The sequence below is a fragment of the Sorex araneus genome, chromosome 2, assembly GCF_027595985.1.
Source record: "Sorex araneus isolate mSorAra2 chromosome 2, mSorAra2.pri, whole genome shotgun sequence".
Taxonomy (NCBI): domain Eukaryota; kingdom Metazoa; phylum Chordata; class Mammalia; order Eulipotyphla; family Soricidae; genus Sorex; species Sorex araneus.
This window is the reverse complement of record NC_073303.1, coordinates 114,727,007-114,748,235: the sequence shown is the minus strand read 5'-3', so window position 1 is coordinate 114,748,235 and position 21,229 is coordinate 114,727,007. Positions and strand designations below refer to the sequence as shown.

General features: G+C 32.6%; 1 protein-coding gene across 2 annotated transcripts in view; it reads right to left on the bottom strand.

The window, feature by feature from the left end:
- Positions 1-21,229, bottom strand: part of CSMD3 (CUB and Sushi multiple domains 3) — a 1,180,343-nt gene that overhangs the window by 737,220 nt on the left and 421,894 nt on the right. The window contains exon 7 of one of the 2 annotated variants that reach the window (XM_004607658.2): positions 5,340-5,651. The exons of the other annotated variant lie outside the window; for it this stretch is intronic. Coding sequence (XP_004607715.2) covers positions 5,340-5,651 — 312 coding nt within the window. The remainder of the gene's footprint in view (positions 1-5,339; positions 5,652-21,229) is intronic. 2 annotated transcript variants of the gene reach the window in all.

The following is a 21,229-nucleotide window of genomic DNA, read 5'->3' as shown; positions in this document are numbered from 1 at the left end:
GAAAATTTTGCTAAGAATAAATTTTGTTAGTTTTTATAAGCTCTTCTAGGTCCCTTGTTAGTAGTCTTCTTGTTCATTCTTGATCTTCACTGCACAGAATAATGTGCACACTGCACAAGTTAAAACATATGAGAGGGGCCGGATCGGTATCACAGTGGATAGGGCGTGTCCTTTCACGTGGCCCACCCGGGTTCTATTCCCAGCATCCCATATGTTGTCCGAGCACCGTCAGGAGTGATTCCTGAGTGCAGAGCCAAGAGTAACCCCTGAGCATCGCCAGGTGTGACCCAAAAAGAAAAAATATATGTTAATAGTGATAATTAGTATTTGATAAATGCTTAGGTCAGCAATTGTGTGTTTTTTTTTTTCCACATCAGAATTTTTAAAAGAAGGCATTTAACTTATTAAGAAAATGCAGTTTGGGGGGGGGGGTTGAAGTTATTTCTCAAAATCAATAGTTAAAAGGGCAGGAAGTACACTCTGTAGTTCTTGAACTGAAAACCAACAGCAATGGTTAAAAATATGATATTGTTTCATTAGGAGAAAAAAAACACTTGGTTTTTGTTTTATTTTTGCTCTTCCACCAATGTAATGTTTAATATTTACAATAACTCTAATAGAAATTATAATGCTGTTATTTTTTTAATCTGGAAATTGAGTTAATATAGTTCAGAGATCTATCCGAGATTCATGTATGATAGTTAGAAAATGTGTACTGAAATGAAGTCCAAATCAGTAAAATTTAAATTTTCATACTGAGACCTATTGGGTACAAACACAGGAAACTGGAGTGTGCTGTCAAAATAGTTTAAAGATCTATATCAACATTTTTAGCATTTGTCTGTTGTTTTGTCTCTTCTTCTGACTCTGTACTCAGGGATCTATCCTAGAAGTACAATGAGGGCATGGACCAGGGCCAGTCTGTGTGCAAGCCAAGCATTTTATACTATCCCCCAAAACTTAAATTTTCTTCCTTTCATATTAATCCTAAAAGACCATTCAATAGAGTAAAGATGGTTTTCTTTTACTGAGCATGAATAGAATGAAAAAAGCACTAAAATAATTTTGGGGGGGCAATGGGGAATGTTATTCCCACATAATTCTCAGGAGTTTTGGAGGTTCCATCAAGGCTCTTGGACAGTTTTGCTGATAATACAGGGACCCCATGGTATTGGGGGCTAATGGGGACTGTGCCCACTAATGCTAGGTGGGACAATGCGATTTCTGGAATTGAACCCAATATAACCTCTATACTATAACCAAACTCCTTAAGGTAATTTAAATAACATTACTCCTTTACCAACATTTTGACTATGGTCACTGTAGCACTGTCATCCCATTGCTCATCGATTTGCTCGAGCGGGCACCAGTAACGTCTCCATTGTGAGACTTGTTACTGTGTTTGGCATATTGAATACACCATGGGTAGCTTGCCAGGCTCTGGCGTGCGGGTAAGATACTCTTGGTAGCTTGCTAGGCTCTCTGAGAGGGGTGGAAAATCGAACCCAGGTCAGCCGTGTGCAAGGCAAACGCCCTAACTCTGTGCTATTGCTCCAGCCCTTTCACTATAGTAAATCAGGAAATTGGAAAAGAACTTTAAAAAAAGTTAAGCGTATTTAATAAAATTTTCCAAGCATATTCAGATTATAAATAGATCCAGCAGCTATGTAATTTATATAAAATTTTAGAGTGAAATGGTATATAGCATACATTAATATAATTTAAGTGTTCACACAGATGTCCCAAATATTAGCTAAAATGAAAATGTTCATGTGTTTATAACAGTGTTGATATAAACTTCAATTTTGTCTGAATTTATTGGAAATAAATGAGGAATCAGAAATAATCAAAAGATAAAATTAAAGACAGTGTCATTAATCAATGTAGGAAATGTGTGTGGGGAAATATTTTAAAATGCTAAACTATTTTATAGCACAAAATAATTTTGTGCTAATTGGCATTAATATCTATCATATAATTCAAAAGGCAATTTAAATGTGGAAAAAGCAGCCACTGTTTTACTTTAATATAAAATCATAAAAAACTTGATGAGTGTAGTTCCAAGTGTTTTATTAGAGTCTACCTAAGATTTTATAATGGTATAAGGTTTATAAGCAAGGTGTTTTTTATATCTAGCATTATGTTGCAATGTCTTTTGGGGTCACACCTGGTGGTGCTCAGGAATTGCCCCTAGCTTGGACCTCAAGAATTGCTCCTGGTGACATCATATGCATTGAGGGAAATAAGAACCAGGTTGGTGACATGTAAGACAAGTACCCTAGTCACTGTAGTATCTCTTTGGGGCCCAATGTTGCAAATTTTGAAGTTGTAATGTGATAATAGCAACATGCAATTATAGGTTTATGAAATATTGTTGCCATATAAGAAGTGAACATCACAGTTTTAGGCTTCAGAGAGATAATAGAGCAGTTCATGTGCTTGAGTGGCATGTGGCCATGCTTAGTACATCATAGGCACCACATACAGTCCCCTGAGCACTGGAAGGAGTGATCCCTGGTTACAGATCCAAGAGTGAACCCTGGCCATTTCAGATTTCCTCAAGACAAACAAAACCAACAAATATTAGAACAAAAATCTTATCACTGTGAAAAAATGAAGTACTTTTCTTCAATAAGGAAATATGAAGATTATTGATTCATTAAAATATTTATGCAATTAATTGAATTTTCTTAGTGGGTATTGTTAATACTTATTAATAGCTTTAGAAATTAAGCTAAAATATTTTAAGTGAATCTTTCATCACAATATATCCTAGGCATCTGAGGCACAGCACAAAAAAGCCTAGCATCTTTAGCAACACAGAGTATAAAATTTCAGTATAAGTCACAAGGTTGCTGATTATGAACTCAGGGAAAATGGAAGGTATAAGGTCAATTAAGGCAAAATGTTCTGAGCTTACTGGATATTTTGTTGTCCAGTAGAAGAAAGCTCTATCATGTAAATATATTGGATGATCTGTTTGAAAGTAGAAACAATGTATGAAGTTCTGTTTTATTTTGTTTGTAGAATGAATTTGTTGTGTTTGGTTAAGATATATGAATATGTGTGAGTCACACATAGTAAATCTATAAATAAGAACAAATGACAATATGGGTCTGCTCCAAGTCTTGGTTTTATTCCTAAGGTCAATGTGAAACCTTTTAAATGATGGAGTAGAATAATCAGGCTTTCATCTTAGTTTGCTTAGGAAAGGTGGAGATTGGGACACGGCCAGGCATGATCAAGAGTTAATCTTATCTCTGTGCTTGGGAGTCACTCTTTCAGGTGCTCAGGGGAGATCATTAATTTTAAAGGCCACCCTGATTACAACACAGTGCAAATGTCATAGAAAATAATTTTATTTATTTTGATTGTTGGTTTCATGGAGCCACACCAGGCAGTACTCAAGGCAAATTCCTAGATCTACACTCAGGAATCATTCCTGGTTGCCTCAGGGACCCTCTGAGGTGCCAGGGATAAAATCCGGGCCAGTTGCCTGCAAGACAAGTCGCCTGCTGTACTATTCATCTGGCTATAAACCAGCAAACCATCCATACATATCTAGAAATATCAAGAAACTCATTCCGGAGTAAGTTTACCGACTTGTTTTAAGTATCATTTATGTGAATCTACAGATAGCATTTTACACACATATATTCTTATATATATGTATATATGTTTGGAGGGGTGTTTGGTCTAGACATGGATATTCTCAAGACTTAATTCAGGCTCTGTGCTCAGAACTTACTTCTGGACATGCTTACCACCACATGTAGTACTTGGGATCAAATCAGGTCTGCAGCGTATCTTGCTCTCTATTCTCTCTAAACTCATAAAAATCCCAGTTACACCAGGTTAGAGCAGTATTTGTATTCTTAATGATTTCTACAGGAAATCTAAGTTCAAAAAAGGCAGCATTTTATCCAATAAGTGTTAATTTCGTGATTAATAAAATACAGATGTTTTCAAGTGTTAATTTATGCAATATTCCAGAGAGTAAAGGTTACTTAAGGGGTATATTTTAATATTTTAATAATTTTACACATTTTTATTTCTTGTTCTAGAGTATATTGCTTACTTCATTAAACAAATGACAAATTCTAACATGGCCCCCATATTCTTATGAGTAAAAATATTTGCAGAAGTTAAATAAATAATGTTATATCAATTTAATCTTTTATATAAAAGAAAGAGTACTATGCTTAAGAATTCTTTTTAGAATGATACTAAACTTATTTTTTCAGCAAGAACTCACATGGAAATGAACTTGGCTACTTTTTTTACATAAATCATCTATGTATGATTTTCACTCAATTTAGGGAGAAATATTCTTATTAAATTTTCTTTAGAGTGCACTAAGAACTAGATATATATTCCTTACTACAAGAATACTGGCCAGTTTCAGAATATATGCTGATGAATTGAAAATATTTAGAATTAAATTAGGTATTCTGCACATAATATATGTTCATTTAGTTAATATTACCATTGATGCACATATTTGCATAGATTATGTCATTTTAAATACTTCAGTGAGTTTTCCCTAAACTATTCACTGAAACATACTACAAAGAAACAAAATTAACATGTGCTTCCTACACATTCTCATTATTTAAAGATAAGCTTTAAACAACGAATAGAAGATTACAGATGTCTGAGTTGGCTTTATGATATCTTTCCTCTAAAAATTAAATTGGAAGTTAAAGAGGATTTAAATGAAACCATAATCTCAACCAATAGATATTAATTTGAGAAATACAGTATTTAATAATTAAGATAGAAATAATCTAGGTACAATCATATGGGAAAGGTAGCAGATTATTTTAAAAATGAAGAATCTACACAAAACAATGACCAGACATAATGTTTCCACTTTTTCAAATTATCTGTTTGTCAAATGTTCATTGTCAGATATATATATGTATAATTAAAATCTCATGCAAATACCCCCAATTTATTAATGACCTATATCAGTTTTTCAATTATGGCTATTTATTCATAGAAACTGGATTTCTCACCACATAAAGCCATTATCATAACCAGTATTATGCAATAGGTATTTAGTGTTTATATATCTTTCCTTTGTGCTTTCTTTTACTTTCCCTTAACTTTCACTTCTTCACCAATCGAACATTTGCATCACACTTTGTTTTGTCCTTATTTTCTGTTCTAATAACTCCATTTTAAGCTGTTATTACTTCTGCTACTCTGAAATTCTAACCTTTTCTTCTTATGTCCTGATGTGTTTTTTTACCCCAGCTCATAATCTAATTAGAATCATTCTCAAAATATAGCGTTGGTTGTAACTAAACGGGCACAAGTAAAATAACATCCAATACCTCTATGAGTAACAACTGCAAGCTCTTTAGTTCTTTCTATCTGTTCAGCATTTCTTGGTCTTCTGCTTGTACTTTGTGTATCTGCTTGATGAGGAGAGAGCCCGTCCTTGGACGTGTTGGGGTCCAGACCTGAATTTCTGAGATTCGGAACTTGCACTCGCTGTTCCTCGGCAAGTCTATGGATGGTGACAGCTGTAAGACTGGATACAGTAACATCTGCGGATGTGCTAGCAACAGCAATAGCACCAGTGGCAGTCCTGTTATGCTCCTCTAACTCACCAGTGGAGGTAGTGTGGGTCAATGGAGAAGAACCTGTGGGACACAGTAGCACTAGATGCTAACTTTTTCTTTTAAATTGTGTTTATTTTTTTCTGATAAGTTTAATCAATTATATTCCCTCCTATTCCCTTAAAGATAACCAACATGAGGCAAAAAACACAAAACACGCCACGAAAATGGTAAGGGCACCGGCACCGACGCTTGGTTAGTATCAACTTACACAGAGGCATAGGACACAAAAATAAAACACAGTCACTGCAACACCTTTGGGGGCGGGGCATGGGGAGGGGTGCAAAACGGAAATAGCAAACACTTAAAGTGTTTTTGAATTTGTTTTCTGTTGGCTTATCGAAAGATAAGTTTTAGTAATAAAATACCCTACAGATAGTAAATTTTAATAGAATGAGATACAAACAACGCTGCCCCATCCTCACCCCACCCCCAAAAAAAAGTATGCTTTGAATAGTCTGTGCTGCTGTATCTTCTCATAATTTCTGGAAAAATATCAAAATGATCTACTTTAAAACAAGCAAGTGAAGAAAAGACCATTTAAGGTCAAAGCCAAAACGAAAACTAAATGATGGAGGCGGGGGTGTGACCCGAAAAATCTGTTCTATGGAAACGTCTATATTAACTTCATTTACCAGAAAGCACCCAATGTGCTAAGATACTCAATGTCATGAGGTAACATGCACTTCAAATTCTAGTAGGCTGTTTTGAATTTGAGCAATAATTTAGATTTTTCCCACTTTTCGGTGTATGACATATCTGTGATGCCCAGGAGCCATCCTTGGCTCAGCACTTAGGAGCCACTCCTAGTGATACTCAGAGGAATGTCTGCAGTGCCAGGGTTTGAAGAGGGGTATCTACATGCATGCAGGCACCTTATCCCTAAGATTATGACTGTTTTTCTTCTCTTTTGGTTCCTTGACTTATTTCTGCATTAGGCCCAGCAGTGCTCAATGGATACTTGCTTAGCGGTCACTCCAAGCAGTGCAGGGATAGGATGTGGTGGTGGGGATTCAACCTACGCCTCCCACATGCAAAGCATGCACTCCACCCCTTTGAGCTATTTTTCTGGTCTTTTCAGTATTTTAAAGTAAAAATTGAAATTAGCCAATATTTAACTACTTAAGATTAAACAAATCATTATATTTGTAAATGGCTGAAAATTACAAAATACCACTGAACTTTCAGCTATACAAAACTAGCTTTATAGAACAATTGAGAATGTCAAAATATCAAAAAGGAACACCATGGTAAACATATAGATATATACGCATAGATATTTACATATATGGATTAACAAACATTTTAACCTTATTAAAATTTTAATATAATTCAAAAATTTGTCTAAGAATGTCAAAATAGATTTTTTTGTCTTTCTATGTATTTCTTTAAATGTGCATGTAGTTTTTCACTTGGATGATGGGAATTGAACCCAGGCAATAACACATGCAGAGTATGTGCTTACTCTATCTCTCAACCACACCTCTAGTCCCACATAAGCTTATTAAAAGATATTCTTTTTGCTACTAAAATCCATACAAAATGGGGGGATTAATTATATAATAAATGCATAAAATTGACTAATGCTATGTTTAAAGGATTTTGAAAAACTAAATGCTTATTATTTTTAAATAAACATTTTGATTATGGAGGCAAGTATATCAATTTTGAGGAAAGGTAAGGCACTGATTAAAAAACTTCTATCTTGAAATGTCAATGAATACCTTTATCAAATTTTTCCTTTTCAAATAACTGCATCCCAATTTCTGTCCACAATGTGTAATTAGATATTTTATTCACATGTACACAAGGGTATTTTATTATTTTTAAAGAGGAAAATAGTTATCTTGCTTAATGTGAGTTCAGAATTTTGTGTTTGCCCCCTCTTGTGTAATTTGTAGGCACAGAAGTAGTAGAACTAATAATTCTCGGACAAGAAATTTGAGTTTCTACCTTAAGCTCAAAGAAGGTCAACATAAAGTCTACTCATTCACAAGCAGCAAAAGAAACGTTTTTTTTGACTAACACTTCTGACTGAGTTTAATAACATCTTGTTTGAATTAGAATAAAAAAGTAATAAAGTGTATTCTGAGGAAAAAATGTATAAATAGATACGAAAATTATAAGATTGTTTTATTAAATATCTAAGTTATTTCAGTCTATGGAACTACAAATATACTTTGCTAGAAGTCAGAGGAAAACACAAATGTGTAAGACAAATATAGGTGTTTATAACATTTTTCAAAGAGGTAAACTGAATAGTTATGTAGTCATAGCTATCTGTCACTGAAATAATGATCAATTCCAAGTAATCTTTTGAACATAGGCCAATCATCCTGTGCTAATTCATGTGAATAGGTCTAGAATTCTTCTATATTTAATATTCATAGGTCTAGAGACATAATTAAAAAAACTATTATTTTGAAGACCACAAAAAATAGAGTTCTTAGCCATATATGAGAAATTAGGCTGTTTGGTAGCCTTGGGACTTGAGAGTTGTTCTAACTATCCCATCTTTAAATAACTAGTAGAGCTTTACTTCTGCATGAAGGTTTTGATAATTTTGAATAATTACTAATATAAATAAAAACAGAAGGGTAATGAGGAAATACATATCAAAAAGTCCATTTATTAATAATCATGGATTGACATTTGTGGATTTTTACTTGAAACATGTGAAACTAAGAAATATGCAATGTTGTTGGTTGATTATAATCTATGATGAATCTGATAATTATCTTGCCTATTTATAGTTAGTTTCCTCACAATATAATAAATTTTATCTTAATTGCCATACAAATTAAAACAAGATGTTAAATTATATGGTATATTTTAGTGAAATATATGAAACCTCACATTAAAATATTTTGTATTGAATGTAGAATTCCTGACATTTGGAAAATGGTACATAATAGATACTCAAGAAATGTTTGTCAAAATAAAGAATAAATGAATGACTTTTATAGTAATGGAAAATCAATTAAACAGTAATGAAGTTAAACTTAGTAAATAAAATTATTACAATTTTGTGAAGCAGAGTAATAGTATAATGAATGAAGAATAATTTCAAACAGAGGGCAAACTCATAATATTATATTGAACTTTCAAACACATCACATTGATAAAGTATGACGTTAAAAAGTTTATTTGTGTAAGAGTACCTTGAATAACTTTGTTGTCATTCCCAAAGCATAGAAATTCACATTGCTAGTATAAACTGAATTTACTTAAAATTTCAAAATTAATTATCATAAAAAGTAGTTTTAGATTATTATGGCAGTAAGCAGAAGTGCATATAAATTTAAATATTTTATGTATAAAGATATAAAGAAATTACACTGATTTTCTCTAAAAAGGTATAAAATCACTCGTTGACATACTGTTAAATTGTATAATGAAAAAGCATCTTTTTAAAATGTAGGCTAATTTTGGTAATTGATTTTGGTAGCATGTTAAATTATCAGTGTATGAAACACAGATTTTCTAATTGTCAAAATGCATCATTTTTACATTTTAAAACACTCAATGTTTTTGCACACATAATTGGTTTATGAATTAATTTCCAATTTTGGGAAAATCCCTAGGGATTGTGTGTAAAAATAGTTTCATTTTAAATATGGTACAACTAAACAATTATAAAAGATTTTTTACTTTCTTAAAATTTAAGTGTTCTATACAATTATGTAAACATTATCTTTAATAAAATATTACTAAAGGCATATGTTACAAGGCATACAACTTCAGTTAAGGATGAAACTGCACATTAAAAATCCATTTTTATTTGAAATCAAATCATGTGTACAAGAGGTATCTTATGACATATCACTATATATCCTATCATTAAATACTTTAAAATATATTTTAAAATCCCATAATCACAATTATACATGTCCGAAATATAAGTTTACTATATTTTTACAAAACATTTCCAAATATAACAGAAAATGAAATGATTTACATAAATAAGCATGCTTCTATAAAACATAGCTATATGTCATCTTTGGAATTATGATAATGGAAAATGACATACATCACATATGTAAACTGGCAAATTTATCTAATAACACAACATTAAATTTTGTATGTTGTTTCTTTTTCAACAATATAAATGCAATATACTTAATAATATAAACAAATTTATGAATGTGCCACTGATAAGTATATTATTGGATACTAAGTATCAATTGAATGATAATTTTGATAAAATTTGGGTCAAATTTTTAATGCTATATCATAATATTGTGTAACTTAATAAAGAAAAACTGAATGTGTTTCTATGTAGATCAATGGATAGCCTAAATAAATATATATATATGTACCATTATTTGCTCAATTGTGTTCATAATTTTATATTCAAAGAAGTTTTCAGACATTTATTTTTGGTATGTTAAGTAAATAAATGAATCTTCTGTTATTTTTATTACTTTTAGTGTTTTAAATAAAAAACTCAATTCAAACATGAGTAAAATATTTGTAAGTGAATACTTTTGTGGCAATATGATATGCAATGAGGATAATACAATAAACATTTAACATGAAAGCATGCAAAAGAAAAATATATACAAAAACACATAGAAATAAAATCTAAATACAACTAATGTAGCATTCAGTTTGAACCATCACTTAGGAATTTTACAAAATTTACCATGTATAATTTGTATGCTGTATTTCTTCCTTTGTTTTATATTATTTATGTGAAAATTTTAGGAAAGTATAAGTGAATTACCCTAAAAATGAATTGAATTTGAATTAAGTGCGGTTTGGATGATATAAGTCATTGCTTTGTTACATGTTACATGTTACAGTTTAGGGGAACACTTTATAGTTCAGAAAATAACAAGTACTTTTCACTTTGAACACTTTATGCTGCATTATTTTAACATCAGTAAATTTAGGATTTATTAGCTGTTATGTATATGGGGACTATTCAATTTCAAAAAAGAGGGTCACCTAAAATAGAAATTAGCCTTTGGAGTAAAATAAGTAAGAAATACACACCGTTGTTTACTATTAGAATATTTCCTTCCTGATGATAACTTTTAAGGGAACAAATTATTAAAGAAAATAATTTTCACATTAGTTTTAAAGGACAGATCTAAAATGAAGTTAATTAGTTATTATTTTTAAATTAGAAAGATTTACATATTTTGTAACTATATAAGATTATATAGTCTTAAAATATTCAATTAAATGAATACAATATATCCTTGATTACCAGAAGTACCACAAAAAAAGGAAACATCTGCCAATCAAATTATGATATGACAATGTAAAAATTCTGTCACCTGCATTCAAATTTCTGAGATGATAGATCATGAAAAGACATTGATCTTGGCAGTTAAACTATGATTAGTAATTCAAGTAACAGATTTTCTAGGATCATGCATTAAATTAGGAATGTACTAATTTAAAAATAGGTGTGAAATTCAACTAAAATTTGTCTTCTCAACTGACTGACACATTGGCATGCATTATGTTTCTATTTATGTTACATAGTTCTATGCATTTGAAGGAAAAGAGTATTAAATTTGTAATGGATTGTCATTGTTAATCAAGCACAAGTAATCTTACTGACTTAGTAAGCAAAGTGAGTGAGTAAATATTATAAATTTAAGCTTTGATTAATGATAGGTTTATGGATATAGTGCATTTATTACTGAACCCATAATTACTGAGTAAATATATGACAAAAATACACTTATTCAATTACTGATATCAAGTTTTGTATCTGCAACTTAAAAGGCAGATGTTCTAAATTGTTTGAAATGACATGGAAAATAATATGTTGGTCAACTACAATAAGACTATACACAACATTATATACACTATGTATATCATATATTATAAATGTATAAAATGTGTAAACATTATAATAATCTTAGAAAAGGAGAAAATTGGTGCCTCATTTCTTAATAATAAAAATACAACAAAAATCCTGATAGGGAGAAGTACATTTTCAGCAAGCTTCTTAAATATATTCTCTTTTTAGGCAGCATGTCTTATGTCATTTAACTAATCAAAATAAATTTACAAAATGAATTATCAACATCATTATTACTTCAGATTTTTTGGGTAGCTCAACTATACTCTAACGGAGGGGTATTTATTTTAATATGCTGAGGTAGAAACTCACAATATAAACTACCTACAAAGATTAATATCTTCTAAGTATATATAAACTTAAAAGTATTTTGTATAATTAAGCATGGAGTTCTTACATTAAGCATAATGCTAACAATACAGTTGAAGACATAGATTTGTAAATAAGATTAATGACATCACTGCCATATGACGTAAATCTCATAGAAAGCAATACATAATTGCCCCCAACACACACATATATTTCTAAAATAAACTCCTCCTACTGTTTGAAACTTTTTCCTGCTCAAGTTCTTATATCCTACCTACGGTAGATATTGTCATCCTGGTCCTTCCTGAAGCAATTAAACAAATACATAACTTGACCAACACTTGGTTAACTTCTTTCAACAAACATAATTGTGGAGAGGCTGGAGCGATAGCACAGCGGGTAGGCCGTTTACCTTACACGCAGCCATCCTGGGTTCAATTCCCAGCATCCCATATGGTCCCCCAGCACTGTCAGGAGTAATTCCTGAGTGCAGAGCCAGGAGTAACCCCTGAGTATCTCTGGGTGTGACCCAAAAAGCAAATAATAAAAGTTTTTAAAAAATAATGATAATAATAATAATAGAGTAGTTATCAATTCTTATAAAAGATTTGAAAAACATTGCCAGGAAAGTATCTGTACTTATGCTTTATTTCAAAATATTCTATCAGAAACTTCATTTACTATTCATGCTATTCTGATAATATATAAAAGCAGTGCATCTAAAGTACAGATAATTACTTAGAAGCGAGTATATCCCACTCTCTATCTACCACTGACTAAATATGTAAGAGAAGAATTAAAGTGGCTAAATATACTTTTCAGTTAATTCTCAAATACATAAATATTGTTATATTTAGTATTTGTGCATGAAGTATATTTTTACTATATATCAAGTCATGTCTGTTCAATTGTGTTCACACCATGTAAAAACACATTAAAAAGCAATTGCTATTTGTATATCATAAATGATAACAGAAAACAGGACTGGAAGAGTCAACTAAAAACATATATGTATCACTAACTTATTTCTGTTTTAACCAAATGAGGTGTTTTAACCTATTCTTCCATATCCTACTATCTTTACAATTTACCAAAATATTTTATGATGATAGTACTGTTTTGTTAAAGATGAAGGAAAGAAGGTAAGAGAAAGATTCTGCTAGAATTCGGCTTTATACTAACACTTGAAAGGAGAAATAAGTATATTTTCCCTGACACAGAGTATATTCCTGACTGCTGCATGCACTGACACTCATCACATGCCAGTTAATTCACTTCTTCATTCAATAACTATATTTTTGTTTAGTTGAGCCTTCAAAATATTCCAAGGATTATAATTGGATTATAATTATTCCTATTTTAAGGTATTAAATATAGGGGTCAGAATAATGGTACAGAGGGGAGGAGGCTTTTCTTGCACACACCTGCCAAGAGTCCAATACCCAATACCATATAGTCCTTTGGCCCATCAAGAGTGATCCCTAAGATCAGAGCCCGATGTAAGACCTGAACACATCCCAGTGTGGTCCAAAAACAAAACAATAATTTCAAAATATTAAATGCAAACCAGGAGTACGTTTAGTTTCACTATATCACAATGTCACTGTCATTCCATTGCTCATACATTTGCTCGAGCAGGCACCAGTAACATCTCTATTGTGAGACTTGGTACTGTTTTTGGCATATCGAATACACCACAGGTAGCTTGCCAGGCTCTGCCATGTGGATGAGATATTTTCGGTAGCTTGCCGGGCTCTCCGAGACAGACAGACGAATCGAACCCGGGTTGGCCGTGTGCAAAGCAAATGCCCAACCACCTGTGCTATCACTCCAGCCCATACATTTAGTATTATGTATAATATATATAAAGACATAAGTATGTACTATATATAATCTATATACAAAGTATATATATAAACTTTATGCTATAAACTTAATGGAATTTCTAGATGGGTTCATCTCTTCAGGATAAAGTCAGCACTAGCTCTGTCATCCAGAGAGGAAATCAGATTAGTTCAGTGAATCAACTGAGGACCTGAAACTTCTCTTAAGAAAAAACAATCACTTAAAACTTTTCCGTCTGTTAACTATGAACATGAATTCATAGGTGATCAGTATGAGCAGAAATTTAACAATTTATTTTACATGGAAAAGAAAGGAACAAACGCTTATGCTATGGCCATTATTTTCTTCTTTCTTTCCCTGCTAGGACAAGGGAAAGTTTTTTCCCTCAGTTCTTAATGTTTTTAAATGCCATCTAATCTATCTGATTTTTCAAATGAATGTTGAATTTCTTTCCCTTTCAGACTGCGAATTCTGCAACAATAAACCAGTGCAAGGACCCCAGTAATACTAAATTAGAGATTTCACTGGCTCCTATAGGTGGGCTCTGCATCCTTTTGTCAGCAGGAAGAAAAGACAATGACACACCTTTACTCCTGCACCCCCTTAAAGATTAATGAGAGTGAAATCCCCAGGACTGTAATGTTGCAGGCAAATAAACTGAAGTCCCTAATAATGATATTTTGAGTAATAATATATAAGAAGAAATTGCCCAGCCCATATGTAGCCCAAAGGCATAAAGAAGACATAGTCCCCTTGAGATGCAATTGCTGAGCTCTTTGGAGATGGAGATTGAGGTGTGACCTGGAAAAGGATGGTCTCTCTCAAAAAAGGAGAAGTTAGAGAAGAGTCAGAGGGAGGCAAAGAAGTCTTATAGTGTGTAAGCACTTGGCCCTGCATGCAACCCACCTGGATTAATTCTGGCATTCCATATTGTTCCCTAAATCCACCAGGAGTGACTGCTGAGCAAAGAGCCAGGAATAAACCCTAGGCACTGCTGGGTGTGGCCCCCAAACCAAACCAAATAATTATAAAATAAAATAAAAGTTATGATAAGAGTATGAGAGAACTATCAAGAGTGCAGGTCTTTCTATGTGAAAATATCTAGATGAACTTTTATGTATACAGAGAACACTCTGGAGAAATTGTATATAACTTTCCAGAAGAGGTTCTCAGATCTTTTTTTCACTCTGGAGAAGCCAATGTTCTCTCAGGAATGATAGACTTTCTCTCCACATCGCATGTTTCTAACTTTCAATAAATCTACTTTGCTGAACTAAAAAATTCCATTAGTTGTAATTCTTCCTTATATTAAAATATTAAATGTAGCATGCCTAGGTTCATCATCATCATCATCATCATCATCATCATCATCATCATCCTGTTGATCATAGATTTTTCACAAGTGGTTTCAGTAACATCTGCATTCATCCTAGCCCTGAGATTTTAGAAGCTTCTCTTTACTTGTCCTTCCCAAAGGTGCCACATTGGACGCATTGGAGGCTCTTTCATGGTCAGGGGAATGAGACCTATCATTGTTACTGGTTTTGGCATATGAATAAAACACAGGGAGCTTTCCAGGCTATCCCATGTGGGCCAGAAGTTCAGTACTAAATATTTAATATGACTTTAAGTAGATTAACTCATTTTCTGTATCTATTTATTATCATTTTTTCCCTCCTGTATACACAGGTGCCATTAAAAAGATACTCTTTTTAGAATTAGGGATATCTCTCTCAAGATTAATTGATAGAACATGCATACTACATTAGCTATAAAACTATTTCATTTAAGTTATATGTAAAGATTCTCATCAAAGTGATTATTTGAGCAATTGATAATTACATGAGAAATCACAAACATGAAATAAAATCACTGTTTTTGATTACTATGTTGATCGTAGATTGGTATCTTGTTCCAAGTTAGCATTTTATAATTGGAAGAATGGTTTCAATCATTTGTGAGTGGGTTAAGAGCAGTGAATGAGTAGGGAAGTGTTAACATTCTGAAGAAATGACTACTATGGTTATTGATTATAGAAAGATTTTTGTACAGCCATATAAATATGTTCAAGTAACCTGAGAGAGCCTCAGACCAAACAAGTCTTATTTTCCTGCTCATCTATTCTTCACAAGTTTTAAATACTATGGAAACTAATTAGTTTCAGATATAGTTTACTTGAAAGTTAATACCATGTTGACTTAGATAAATGACATGTCGGAGAGGCAAAAATCCTAGACTTTATCATTAAGGGTTACAATTATATGAATAAGCAAATATGGAGTACAGTATATATTGGGGAGCTATGTATAATTATATGCTTGGGTATTTATACCTTTGTATGACTGCATGTGATTTTTCTGCCAAGTTGCTTCCTATAGATTATACATATGGTTTTAACACTTTCTTTTTTTAATTAAATTTATTTTTTAATTAGTGAATCACTGTAGGGTACAGTTACAGATTTACACATTTTTGTGCTTGTGTTTCCCTCATACAATGTTCAAGCACCCATCCCTCTACTAGGGTCCATTCTGCACCACCAGTGAACCCAGTATCCCTCCCACCCCCCAATCCCATCCCCCCCACCCTACCCTGCCTCTGTGCCAGAGCATTCCCTTTTGTTCTCTCTCTCCTTTTGGGTGTTGTGGTTTGCAATAGGGGTACTGATTGGCTATCATGTTCAATTTATAGTCTACTTTCAGCAGGAATCTCCCTTCCCAAGCGGGTCTCTAATCACATTTTACTTGGTGTTCCCTTCTCTATCTGAACTGCCTTTTCTGGTTTTAAAGTTTTCTTATACCATAAATAAAACCAAAGTGTAAAGTAAATATGCTAACAATGATGTAAATTTATGTTTGACTTAATTTATGTTCCAGTTTTGAACATATATATGAAAATATAGCTAAAATTTAGGAGAATATATTAAATTTAGGAATATATGTTGCATATGCTAATACTGTCACTGTTATCCTGTTGTTCATCAATTTGCTCAAGGGGCACCAGCAACATCTCCATTCATCCCAGCCCTGAGATTTTAGCAGCCTCTCCTTACTCGTCTTTCCCAATGATTGGAGGCTCTTTCTGGGTCAAGGGAATGAGACCTGTTATTGTTATTGTATTTGGCATATCAACTACGCCATGGGGAGCTTGCCAGGCTTTTCTGTGTGGGATGCTAATACTACATACAATAACATATAATGAATGACATCGTGCATATGTATACTTGCAACAAAAATTTGTATACATGTAATAAAAAATGAGTAGATATGATCAAAGAATCTCAAGAATAATGTATTTTATTAAAGTGACTTACTGCTGATTTTCTTCAATTCTAGTAAGTCTATACTTGAAAATCTCATGTTCTGGGTGATGCAAATCAGAGAATTAAATTTCCTTCTTGCAAACTTTCCATGAAAATAATACACATCATTTACATTTAAAATAAAAATAACAAAAAAAGCAATTAAAGTAAGAATTATGGGGGGGGGCTGGAGCAATAGCACAGTGGGTAGGGCATTTGCCTTGCACGCTGCTGACCCGGGTTCGATTCCCAGCATCCCATATGGTGTTCGAGCACCGCCAGGAGTGATTCCTGAGTGCAGAGCCAGGAGTAACCCCTGTGCATCGCCAGGTGTGACCCAAAAAGAAAAAAATAAAATAAAATAAAGTAAGAATGATGGGGCTGGAGTGATAGCACAGCGGGTAGAGCGTTTGCCTTGCACGCAGCCAACCCGGGTTCGATTCCCAGCATCCCATATGGTCCCCTGAGCACTGCCAGGGGTAATTCCTGAGTGCAGATCCAGGAATAACCCCTGTGCATCACTGGGTGTGACCCAAAAAGCAAAAACAATAAAATAAAATAATAAAAATTAAAAAATAAATAAAATAAGAATGATGTAGTGAAAAGGCCTTGTTCGTTGCACACTTAAATACTAATTTCTGCTTTTCAGTATTAAAAATAGTAAATATGCCAGTGATTTATTCCCTAATAAAATATATCTCCTATATTTGAAGAAAAATGTGAGAATGATAAAATATTATATACAATATGCACACATAATATTCACCTGCTCATACACACAGGCACACCACACACACACACACACACACACACACAATGCCAACTTTTTTAAATGATTCATCAATCTATATAAGCATGAACTGAGATACTCCCACTAAGACTTAGCTGGGTAGAGTCTAAGCAACCAAGTTAGAATTATGTCTAAATGCAAGAGCAGAAAAACGTCTGAATAATGCTACCTACCTTCAACTCCCCAGTGAGTCTTCTGAATTCATGGTTTTCAGTTATTTTATCAGTAGTTATTTTTCAGTAGTTTTATCAGATGGCAAAAATATAAAATATAAGATAGAAAATGCAGTACTTTTTATAGTTTTTGAGTTGTTGCACTTACAATTTTCTTACAAAACTTAAAAATACTTTAAAGACTATGTAACAAAATACACATCTGCATATCCTGAGGTTTAGAAAATATTTTTGATTGCTCTATATGATTAAGAGTATAAATATTTTAATTGGTGTGATTTTCTGATTAGTAAAAATAAATTAAATATTTTAAGTAGTTTTAAAACTACATATTGAAAGTAAAACTTTGGTAATTTATTTAGTCCTAAAAATCAGAACACCTGGAATTATATCAATGATTTTGACATACTGCAATTACAACTGTAATATGAAGATATAATACACATTCTGAAGATTAATAATGAATGAACGGTTTGAGTCTCTTTGTGTTCCTGGAGTGAGCATATACCATTGGGCTACACTAGCACGTGACAGGAATTAATGGAGACATTACTGGCACCCGCTCAAGCAAATCAAAGATCAACAGGATGACAAGTGATACAAGTGATACAGTGAAGATTAATTTAACCTTTCGAAGGTTGGTTAGCATGTTTTACTATCTGTGATATGGTGTCATTGTTGTTATCCAAATCTGTGAAAAAAATATTAGGACTCTACAAATATATTTGGTATTCTGGTATATTTTATTTAAAATAATATCAGAACGACTTAACCTAACATGTTATATGTTGCTGAGCACTTTTTATGTTCTTGACAAACTCCTAAGCATTTTCATCCTTAAAAGTACTTATGGGCTGTGAAATAAAATTCACAACAATTAAAAATATATGCTTATTCATTCTGTTGGCAAGAGAAATGCTAAGATTTGAAATGAAATTATGTAATTTACAACCCTAACTTCTATGAAATACATATCCCTCTAATTAACCTACCCGTTATTCATATAGTAATTTGGACCACAACCGGTTGTTCTCAAGGCTTAATCCTTACTCATTGTTTACTCCTAGCAATGCTCCAAGATCAGGTCAAGTGCAGTGGCTACAAAGCAAGTGCTTTATGATAGACTGTATTATCTCTTTGGCCTTGCCATTATAAAATATCATATATAAAAACTTGTGTCTAAATTACAAGCTCAGTTCTGTACTGTTTTTTTAATATGTATACTCTTTCATATTTTTCCCTAAAATATTTCGTCCTTAAAATATTTCAGATTCTTCTTCCACTTCCTTACCTCTGGGAAGAATATTGTTTTGCTGGACTAAAAGGAAATGTTCTTTCAAGTTTCATCTTTGATCTTCAAGACCTAACTTTGCTTTCCTGTCAGTCTAGGACCCCTTTAAGATATTTTGTCAAGAGAAAGGAGAGGTACAATAAATATAACAGAAGTGGGACGATGTGCACCGACCTCTGATGCACTGAAGCAAAGTGGAAGAGCTCAGAAATGTGGATTCTCCATATCAGTTACAATTTATATTCAAAAACTTGCCATTGGGAAGCAAAGACTCATTTGCTCTCACAGGAGATGTAGGATTGCACAGTACTGACTGAGTTTCTACCTTCCCATTGTCCACATGCTAAAAAGTGCCCCTGGATACTTATGCTATTTGTTTTATTCTCACTTCTCAATGTTCTAAACTGAAGTTTCCTTCCTCCTGGTAGAAAGGGTTGGTTCACTTGTGTTTACTTGAATTTAAGAAAATAAAGCAATTTTTCTACTTCACACGTTTCATGGATTAAATTTCATACTTGTTTCATTTGCAAATAGCAGCCAAAATGCATGCCATGTCTCAATAATCTATCTTTTGTCTCATGTTTATTTTTTAACAATTTAATTTGAACTTATCTTTAATGTTTGCGTTCTTATTATTTACTTCTTTAATTGCTTTAGTTTTTTCTCATTAAATGGCTTTGGGTAATGTAATCTCATTTAATATTAAAAATTATTTACTGCTCAATAGATATAAAAATAGAATTATCATTCTTTAGAGTAATTAATCGTAAATCACAAAAATTACATTTGTAGGGGTATATATAGACAGACCTTGAAAACACCTATAACCTTACCAGATTTTAGAAAATTTTCTAGAAGGAAACTTTACTCTTTTTCATCTCTAAAAAAATGTAACTGTTTATGATTAAATCGATGCTTTTATAAGAATAATTTTGCCCCAGAGAAATAATATCCAATCAATCCTCCCAACTTATTACTTACTGAGCCTAAGTCCTAACAAGCATGGTCACTACATTTACTAACATAATATTATTATTCATTTTTTTTAGACTTTTGCATCACACCCAGCAATGCTCAGGGGCCACTCCTGGATCTGCACTCAGGTATTACTCCTGAAGACTTTTAGGGTCCATATGGGATGCTGGGGATTTGACTTGGTTTGGCTTATGCAAAGCAAAAGTCCTACACATTGAACAATCTCCCCAGACCATATTATTATTTTTCTTATGACTATTATTACATATAGCATTGTATATAGCATATAATTATATATACAGTATATTTAAGAGAGAAACAAAGAATAGACAGATTTATATAACAGCAATATAAAATACAAATGACATATGAGTTAAAGCCTTAATGAAATGAAAGAGTGTAACATAACAATAATATTCCCAATAATTCTGGAATTTTTATGCGGATGTCAGTTATCAATCGGGCATTTCTCTACACCCATATTCCAAAGTTACTTAAACTCTACATGTCTTGAAGATATATATAACTTTATGTAAGTTACTATACACACACACACATATATATGTAGTTATATATAGAATCTACTTTAGGTAGTAATAGTGTTTAAATTTAAGTACAAAATTTTAAACCTTAGGAATAAAATTTTAATATTTTCATTTCACCTTTCAGGAATAAGCTTAATTACTAACAATAGCATTACTCTTTTTTTAATCAACAATTACAGATATAATCAATTCCTACTCCGTGCTAGCCACTATTACATGTATGATATAGTAAAGAAGAATAGAAAAAACAATAAAATATTATAGTAACATGTTGGTGAATTAGATTAAATGTGGTCACAGGTTTTTGCACTTATTTTATCTAAGTGGAATATATTTCCCAACTCTCTTATACTTGGGCTATTTTTATTATTTTCTCTTATTAGCAGAGAGTCTCTTGCCCCCGTGTCTGGCTATCTTTCCCAGGACCCCTCGGAACAGGTGGACTTCAGTTTCTCTCCCCACCCCCAAGTTCTCACGGCCAAAGACTCGGGGCTGAGACCACCAAGCCTGCTCGTATGGGGACTGGGTCTCTTCCCCCAGATTCCCCATCTT